Source organism: Oncorhynchus clarkii, chromosome 18 (genome assembly GCF_045791955.1).
Source record: "Oncorhynchus clarkii lewisi isolate Uvic-CL-2024 chromosome 18, UVic_Ocla_1.0, whole genome shotgun sequence".
Taxonomy (NCBI): domain Eukaryota; kingdom Metazoa; phylum Chordata; class Actinopteri; order Salmoniformes; family Salmonidae; genus Oncorhynchus; species Oncorhynchus clarkii.
Window position 1 is genome coordinate 14,229,088 of NC_092164.1, and position 9,878 is coordinate 14,238,965.

General features: G+C 42.9%; 1 protein-coding gene across 1 annotated transcript; it reads left to right on the forward strand.

Annotated features, from left to right (window-relative positions):
• The first annotated feature begins 4,640 nt into the window (after positions 1 to 4,640).
• On the forward strand, positions 4,641 to 9,178 carry LOC139373035 (F-box only protein 36-like). The gene is made up of 4 exons (XM_071113044.1): positions 4,641 to 4,940; positions 7,728 to 7,836; positions 8,157 to 8,329; positions 8,499 to 9,178. Exons 1-4 carry the CDS (start codon positions 4,803 to 4,805, stop codon positions 8,688 to 8,690), a joined length of 612 nt encoding a protein of 203 aa, XP_070969145.1. The 5' UTR covers positions 4,641 to 4,802; the 3' UTR covers positions 8,691 to 9,178.
• The last annotated feature ends 700 nt before the right edge of the window (positions 9,179 to 9,878 follow it).

A 9,878-nucleotide genomic window follows, 5' to 3' on the forward strand; every position in this document is an offset into this window, starting at 1 on the left:
TTGTGTGCCTCCCCAAACACTCTTTTACGCTGCTGCTACTCTCTGTTTATCATATATGCATAGTCACTTTAACTATACATTCATGTACATACTACCTCAATTGGCCCGACCAACCAGTGCTCCCTCACATTGGCTAACCGAGCTATCTGCATTGTGTCCCGCCACCCGCCAACCCCTCTTTTACTCTACTGCTGCTCTCTGTTCATCATATATGCATAGTCACTTTAACCATATCTACATGTGTATATACTACCTCAATCAGCCTGACTAACCGGTGTCTGTATATAGCCTCGCTACTGTTTTTTACTGTTGTTTTTATTTCTTTACTTACCTGTTGTTCACCTAATACATTTTTTTCACTATTGGTTAGAGCCTATAAGTAAGCATTTCACCTGTTGTATTTGGCGCATGTGACAAACTTTGATTTCATTTCATTTGAGCGTTCTGACCTTACAATGGCACCCAAGCTAACGTTGGCTAGCTTGCTAGCTACTTCCAGACTCAAATGAGCCCACTGACCATTTTACTCGCCCTAGCAGACCTGGTTTGTCAGTGTTCATGTTATCCAGAGCGTTGGTGACTGTAATAGGCCGGACACATGACATTTTTAACAATGCTTTTTTTCTGATAAAAACTAGTTCATCACATCTGTCATGGAGCCCAGTTTCGTAATATTTCCATATGCCCCAGCTTCTTGCCAGTTTTGAAGTAATCACGAAAAAAACAGGCCTAATTTTAGGGCATTTTTCACCCTGCCAGCTCCTATTAGTTCTATTGAGCACCAACTCGCCTTCCGAATGTTCTACGTCACAATGCGTGTTTTGATATTGTTGGCAATAAGACACGTTGTTTGTAGTTCAAATGTAAACAACAAAATATTACTCATGGAACTCTGAAGTCGTCCCATTGTTTCATATATATATGAGAGAGAGATGTGTGTCTTTCTACAGTGCCTTGCGAAAGTATTCGGCCCCCTTGAACTTTGCGACCTTTTGCCACATTTCAGGCTTCAAACATAAAGATATAAAACTGTATTTTTTCGTGAAGAATCAACAACAAGTGGGACACAATCATGAAGTGGAACGACATTTATTGGATATTTCAAACTTTTTTAACAAATCAAAAACTGAAAAATTGGGCGTGCAAAATTATTCAGCCCCCTTAAGTTAATACTTTGTAGCGCCACCTTTTGCTGCGATTACAGCTGTAAGTCGCTTGGGGTATGTCTCTATCAGTTTTGCACATCGAGAGACTGAAATTTTTTCCCATTCCTCCTTGCAAAACAGCTCGAGCTCAGTGAGGTTGGATGGAGAGCATTTGTGAACAGCAGTTTTCAGTTCTTTCCACAGATTCTCGATTGGATTCAGGTCTGGACTTTGACTTGGCCATTCTAACACCTGGATATGTTTATTTTTGAACCATTCCATTGTAGATTTTGCTTTATGTTTTGGATCATTGTCTTGTTGGAAGACAAATCTCCGTCCCAGTCTCAGGTCTTTTGCAGACTCCATCAGGTTTTCTTCCAGAATGGTCCTGTATTTGGCTCCATCCATCTTCCCATCAATTTTAACCATCTTCCCTGTCCCTGCTGAAGAAAAGCAGGCCCAAACCATGATGCTGCCACCACCATGTTTGACAGTGGGGATGGTGTGTTCAGCTGTGTTGCTTTTACGCCAAACATAACGTTTTGCATTGTTGCCAAAAAGTTCAATTTTGGTTTCATCTGACCAGAGCACCTTCTTCCACATGTTTGGTGTGTCTCCCAGGTGGCTTGTGGCAAACTTTAAACGACACTTTTTATGGATATCTTTAAGAAATGGCTTTCTTCTTGCCACTCTTCCATAAAGGCCAGATTTGTGCAATATACGACTGATTGTTGTCCTATGGACAGAGTCTCCCACCTCAGCTGTAGATCTCTGCAGTTCATCCAGAGTGATCATGGGCCTCTTGGCTGCATCTCTGATCAGTCTTCTCCTTGTATGAGCTGAAAGTTTAGAGGGACGGCCAGGTCTTGGTAGATTTGCATTGGTCTGATACTCCTTCCATTTCAATATTATCGCTTGCACAGTGCTCCTTGGGATGTTTAAAGCTTGGGAAATCTTTTTGTATCCAAATCCGGCTTTAAACTTCTTCACAACAGTATCTCGGACCTGCCTGGTGTGTTCCTTGTTCTTCATGATGCTCTCTGCGCTTTTAACGGACCTCTGAGACTATCACAGTGCAGGTGCATTTATACGGAGACTTGATTACACACAGGTGGATTGTATTTATCATCATTAGTCATTTAGGTCAACATTGGATCATTCAGAGATCCTCACTGAACTTCTGGAGAGAGTTTGCTGCACTGAAAGTAAAGGGGCTGAATAATTTTGCACGCCCAATTTTTCAGTTTTGATTTGTTAAAAAAAGTTTGAAATATCCAATAAATGTCGTTCCACTTCATGATTGTGTCCCACTTGTTGTTGATTCTTCACGAACTTTACTTTTTTTTTTTTACTTTCTTACTTTCGCAAGGCACTGTATTTTGTCAAATATCTCGTAATGTGTATATTTAGATTTGTTTATTTATTTGGACACCATTTTAATCATGTTTTTTTCCTACTTCCTCGTTATGCAGACATAAGCACACTAGGCACCACTCATACAGGATCCTTTGAAGTCAGAGTAGATAGCCAGAGCGAATTCACGAAAGCACCCGAATGTCCATTGAGGACGCACAACGACTGTACCATATAGCTAAGCTAAGAATGACGTCAATAAACATTGGGTAGTTAGTTAGTTAGCCTATAGTTAATATACTGGCAAGTTTGATGTATAAGTTAGTAGCCAACTAAGGTTAGGTAGGTAGCTAACATACATACTGTTGTAATGATATGCAATATGGTTCGTAAGGACAGCATAGCTAACAAATTGTCAGCCAACATAACGTGTAAAGTAACTTATTTGAAAAATCATTACTTTATTACGTTGCTTAACATTTGTCTTAAATAGTTAAAACAATGAATTTGTATCCGCTCTCGTACTTCGGCTGCATATTTTCCGCCATTATCTTCATATCGGAAAACGATGTGAAGCCATGCCCATTTCCTGAAGAATTGCATTAGGGGCCCTAAAGTACAGAAATAGTGTCCTCTGTGTGTATACTTCATATTTTGGTGAATTGAGTATGACATCTGGGAACTTTTGGCATACTAACTATATCCATACTATGACCAATACGCTACTATATACTCAATTCACGTCACAAATAGTACGGTTAATGCGGTTAGTATGAGTATTCGAACACGGCTCAAGTGATATTTAGGTTTCCACCATGAAGGTAGAAAATCTTTAACTCATCTTTATGTATGTGCACTAATGGCTGCTTTGACACGCCACTGAGGGCTTTCTCATAGAGATAGATAGAGGACTCTAGTGCCCAAAAGCTCTTTTAGCATGGGCAGTGCCATTCAGTACTTTAGACATTTTGAAATAGTCAACTGTGCAAAGGATAGAGGGACGAACAGAGGGGACAGGTTTTCGGAATGAAATGTAGATTTGATTTTAGCTTGTGATTCCTTTTGCTCCAAATGTGTAAATCGCCAATAAAATTTGTATCAACTAAATATCACAAAAATCAAACAGGGTGGACATTTTGTAGTCTTTGGTATTTCCCAGCCTCTTATTTCCCCATCACTTCCTCTCAAATGTGAGAAACGACCCAGATACAGAGTAAGAATGTGTGAAAGGCGGAACAGAAAGAGTTGTGGTTGAGAGACTGGTTAGGAGAAGTTGAACAGAAGGAGCATGGTGCCTTGACATTATTGTAAATGAGTGCTGGGCAATATCACACATTTAAGCTCTAGATTTCTCAGCTTACCCCTCAACCACACACACATCTACTCACACTTTCAATCCTAGACAAATCCATGGCCACTTAATGTACCTCGTAACTCAGCAAAGAGTTGAACTGGCAAACAGGTTCTGAAAACAGTGTTGACACATATGACACCCACTATGACCAGAAGCCTCTTATTTCCCCCTCACTTCCCCTCAAAATGTAGAAATGGCCCGGATACAGAGTAAAAAGGTGTGGAAGGTGGAACAGAAAGAGTTATGGTTGAGAGACTGGCTAGGAGAAGTTGAACAGAAGGAGCATGGTGTCTTGACATTGTTGTAAACAATGAATGCTGTTGCCTGGCAACCCAAACTCCCTGCTCCGGCCAAACGCTACGCCACGTCCATGGATGTAAGTTTATTCTCTGCAATTAGTCTGGATCTGAGTACCTCTCTGACAATTTCTAGAACGCAAACACATTCTAAGCGCTCTGATTGGTCCCAGAAACCGATGGGTTGGAGCAAAGCCAGAACACATGTGGGTAAAGTAGTGTTGTGAAAATGTGTCATTGGCTTTGATACTCTGATTGGTTAGAGATAATACAATCACTGACAACTTTGTGTTGTACATGACCTTTCATTTTGACGTCACCACTAACGACTTCAACGATGGCAGTCTCAGATTGAAGTATGTAGCGAACATAGAACAGTGGAAGAATTCAGTTTGAGTCGTCAGGAAATGAGTGCTGGGTAATATCACACGTCACTCTCCATAATTCTCATCCTTCCCCTCAACCACACACACACACACACACACGCACTCAATCCTAGACAAACCCATGGCTATGTACTTATTGTACCTCGTAACTCAGCAAAGAGTTGAACTGGCAAACAGTAGGTCCTGAAAACAGTGTTGGCACACATGACACCCACTCCCACACCCTCCTTGTCTGCCAGCACCTTCACACACGCACACAAAATATCATATGAAAGTTTCTGAGGCTGTGTGTGTTAGTAGTATAGAGATCATGTCTTCTCTCCTCTCAGAGTGTTTGTATGAGATCAGTCAACAGGCTGCACCTCCCTGTAAGGATTACCACCAACTCACAGTCACCCAGACACAGGTACAGTACAGACAACCACAGACACAGTACAGACAACCACAGGCACAGTACAGACACCTACAGGTACAGTACAGCCACCCACAGACACAGTACAGGCAACTAAAGACGTGGTACAGACAACTACAGGTGCTGTACAGACAACTACAGGTGCAGTACAGACAACCACAGACACGGGTACATCACAGACAACTACAGGTACAGTACAGATTAGAGGTCGACCGATTATGATTTTTCAACGCCGATACCGATTTAATCGGCCACTTTTTTACAAATGTATTTCTAATAATGACAATTACAACAATACTTATAGGCACTTTAGTATTGCCAGTGTAACAGTATAGCTTCCGTCCCTCTCCTCGCTCCTCCCTGGGCAACCAGCAACACAACGACAACAGCCACCATTGAAGCAGCGTTACCCATGCAGAGCAAGGGGAACAACTACTAGAAGGCTCAGAGCGAGTGACGTTTGAAACGCTATTAGCGAGCGCTAACTAGCTAGCCATTTCACTTCGGTTACACCAGCCTCATCTCGGGAGTTGATAGGCTTGAAGTCATAAACAGCGCAATGCTTGACGCACAACAAAGAGCTGCTGGCAAAACGCACGAAAGTGCTGTTTGAATGAATGTTTATGCGCCTGCTTCTGCCTACCACCACTCAGTCAGATACTTAGATGCTTGTATAATGCTCAGTCAGATGATATGCAACGCAGGACATGCTAGATAATATCTAGTAATATCATCAACCATATGTAGTTAACTAGTGATTATGATAAGTTTAATGCTAGCTAGCAACTTACCTTGGCTTACTGCATTCGCGTAACATGCAGTCTCCTTGTGGAGTGCAACGAGAGAGAGGCAGGTCTTTTATTGCATTGGACTAGTTAACTGTAAGGTTGCAAGATTGTATCCCCCAAGCGGACAAGGTGAAAATCTGTCATTCTGCCCCTAAACGAGGCAGTTAACCCACTGTTCCTAGGCCGTCATTGAAAATAAGAATGTGTTCTTAACTGACTTGTCTAGTTAAATAAAGGTATAAAAAATATTTTAAAATCTGCAAATTGGCACCCAAAAATACCCATTTCCGATTGTTATGAAAACTTGAAATCGGCCCTAATTAATCGGCCATTCAGATTAATCAGCCGACCTCTAGTACAGATACCTACAGGTACAGTACAGCCAACCACAGACACAGTACAGACACCTACAGGTACAGTACAGCCAACCACAGACACAGTACAGCCGACAACAGACACAGTACAGGCAACTAAAGACATGATACAGACAACTACAGGTACAGTACAGACAACCACAGACACAGTACAGGCAACTACAGACAACTACAGATGCAGCACAGACACCTACAGGTACAGTACAGACAGACACAGTACAGACAACCACAGACACAGGTACAGCACAGACAACTACAGGTACAGTACAGACAACTGCAGGCACAGTACAGCCACCTGCAGGTACCGTACAAACACCTACAGGTACAGCACAGACACCTACAGGTACAGCACAGACACCTACAGGTACTGTACAGACAACCACAGGTGCAGTACAGACAACCACAGGTTCAGTACAGACAACCACAGGTGCAGTACAGACAACCACAGGAGCAGTACAGACAACCACAGACACACTACAGACAGCTACAGGTACAGAACAGACACATACAGGAACAGTACAGACACGTGCAGGAACAGTACAGACAACTACAGGACAGTACAGAAACCTACAGACACGGGTACAGTACAGACAACTGCGGGAACAGTACAGACACCCACAGACACAGGTACAGTGCAGACAACCACAGACAACTACATGTGCAGTACAGACACCTACAGGAACAGTACAGACACCTACAGGTACAGTACAGACACCTACAGGAACAGTACAGACAACTACAGGAACACTACAGACACAGGTACAGTGCAGACAACTACATGTGCAATACAGACACATACAGGAACAGTGCAGACACATGCAATAACAGTACAGAAACAGACACAGGTATAGTACAGACACCTACAGGTACAGTACAGGCAACTACAGACACATGCAGGAGCAGTACAGACACAGGTACAGTACAGACACCTACAGGAACAGTATAGACACCTACAGGTACAGTATAGACACCTACAGGTACAGTACAGACACCTACAGGAACAGTATAGACACCTACAGGAACAGTATAGACACCTACAGGAACAGTATAGACACCTACAGGTACAGTACAGACACCTACAGGTACAGTATAGACACCTACAGGTACAGTACAGACACCTACAGGTTCAGTACAGACACCTACAGGTACAGTACAGACACCTACAGGAACAGTATAGACACCTACAGACACAGGTACAGTCCAGACAACTACAGGAAAAATACCGACACCTACAGGTGTAGTACAGACACCTACAGGAACAGGAACAGTACAAACACCTAGCTTAGTCTATTGCACTGACTTCGGGGTGTATTTTAGGTGCAGCATTTCAAAGCTGTTTCATAAACTATGTCAGACGAGGGGAGAGAGGGAATGCAACCCTGGAAATATCATCAGCTTTAGGGCTCTGCTACAGATGTGGATCAGTCTCCGGGCTAGACACATGGTAGAGTTTTAATGAAATGTAAAAATGATAAACTTCCCATTTAAATGCCACAGTAATGGGGAATAGTCATTTACACAGTCAAGTGAATAGAGTGTGTTTTGTAACTAACTGGCTACATTTGTAAGCTGTTAGGCTATTAATAACTTGTAATCATGTAGACCTGGTTTGGTCGTAGGTGGTTTTCAAGGTGTGGAGAGTGTCCTGTCCTCTACGACACGAGAAACCACAACCTGCAGAAAACAAGAAATCACACACAGACTTCCTACAGGATAGCCACGCACAAGGTAGTGTGTGTGTGTGCGTGCGTTAGAGATAAAGTGCTATTTTAGGTCACACAAATGCATACCCTCCATAAATAATTATTTTATATAAAACCGAACGATCAATCTGTCACCCGATGGGCAAGTCTAGACATGGAAGGAGACAGCCTACTCCCACAACATCCTTTTAATTGTCCATAGCAAGAATACACATTCAAATGCTTGTATTGTCCAATTCCAAGGATCATATGATTTATTTAGAATATATGCCAATAAACTTACTATTTCAAATAACATTTTATTGAATGAGAATGTGTGTGTGTGGGGGGGGGGTTCCTTCACAGGTCACATAGGGCGAGTGTTTGGTCCACACACTCTGGACTATGTGGTGAACCTGTGCTGGCATCGCTATGACTACCTGGTCCGGCTCCCTGATTGGCTGCTCCTGAACATCCTGTCCTTCCTGGAGTGGGCAGATATTAAGAATATCTCCCAGACCTGCAAGAGGCTCCAACAGGTGGGCTAACCATGATTACATCATTGTAATGATTTATAGTAATACTTTGAGTAGTACTTTTTTCAGACTGAAAATGCTCAACATTTATGAGCTCTCCCCCCCCCCTCTGCTGCTCCTCTCCTTTCTCCCTCTCTCCCCCTCCCATCCCCCTCTTTCTCCTTCTCCCTAGCTATGCTGCAGTGAGGGGTTTTGGGCGCAGGGGACAGCTGGTGCCAGGTACGGGCAGAGTGAGGTCACTATGGAGGGTGTGAGCCCTACTCTACAGCGCCGTCTGGTGGTGTTTCACAGAAGACAGGTGCTCTCCCGTCTGGCCCAGCAGCAGCAGCACAGCAAGAGGAAGAACAGTGTCTGGCATCTGTGAGAGAGTTAGCCTGGTCACGCAGCGCTCTCGTTTCGTTTTACTTCAACAGAATGTCAGCTATCGCACGATCAGGCAGATTTCACCAGAATACATGTGAGAGGGACAGAGGAGCAAAGTCTGTCTGTCTGTCTGTCTGTCCGTGTCTCTCAAACACTTTCAAGATATTTTATTATCATCTATTACATTTCCATGACCTGACTAGTTATGTTAGGCACATATGGCAGAGTTAGTTTACATATGTAGTGTAGCTGCCTGTCAGTGTTTTGAATGGCCAGCAGGTGGTGATATTAAGCAGAAATCAGAGCGCCTCATAAACCTCTTTGATTCACTAATAGGTGTTTGGTAGCCTGATGTAGAACATGTGTGCTCAACTAGGGGAAGAGGTATTGCTACTCCAAAACCTTTTAATGGTTATAATGATACATCGCTAATGTTGTTTGTGTTTTTGGTCTCAAATGATAGAATAAAGAACATGCGGCACAATCATCTATACATTGTGTCTGTGATGAATCAAACATATAGACAGTAATTCATCAATAGAAGGACCATCTTGTATTCTCCAATGTACTGCAGACAGTCTGGAAGTCCTAATCCAATGCATGTGATTGAATATACTGGTCGCACATCTGAGTGCTCTAGTCTTCTCTACCCACCAGAGGTTAAAGACTATAGTACTGTAGAGGCTTTCTGCTTGGGCTTTATCATGTTAGAGACCCCCCTCTGGTGTGTAGACTCAGCTGTAATAAAATTAAATTCTCTGAGTGATGCAGCACACACACACGCACACACACACACACACCACACCGCACCACACCACAGTTCTCTTGGGGCATATTGACAATTGATGGACCACAATGATTGTATAGAGTAAAGCAATCACCGCAGTTATCCAAGGTTGAGTTTAGTTGTTCTGTTGCCATGGGGATGTGCCCATCTTTGAATTGTTTTTGGAATGTAATATGTGTTATTTTCAAAGACTTGCAAATAAGTAAAAGGTGTTGTCTGAGAGAAGAGAGAGAGAGTGAGGTAGAGAGATAATGAGCAAGGAAATGGGGGGGGGGGGATTCATATACTAGTGCACTCTGTATGGAGAAGTGTGCCATTTAGGAAGCAGACAGTATCTGAAAGGACCAGTACCGGCCAGGTCTGTCATTGAGAGCTATTTAATGGTGGCTGACAGGGCAACCA

Excerpts from the sequence above, each read along its gene's own strand:
- LOC139373035 (XM_071113044.1), top strand. The coding sequence starts at position 4,803 with ATGAAAGTTTCTGAGGCTGTGTGTGTTAGTAGTATAGAGATCATGTCT. Across the intron at positions 4,941-7,727 it reads TCACAGTCACCCAGACACAG|GTGGTTTTCAAGGTGTGGAG; the intron begins GTACAGTACAGA and ends GTTTGGTCGTAG. Across the intron at positions 8,330-8,498 it reads CCTGCAAGAGGCTCCAACAG|CTATGCTGCAGTGAGGGGTT; the intron begins GTGGGCTAACCA and ends CCTTCTCCCTAG.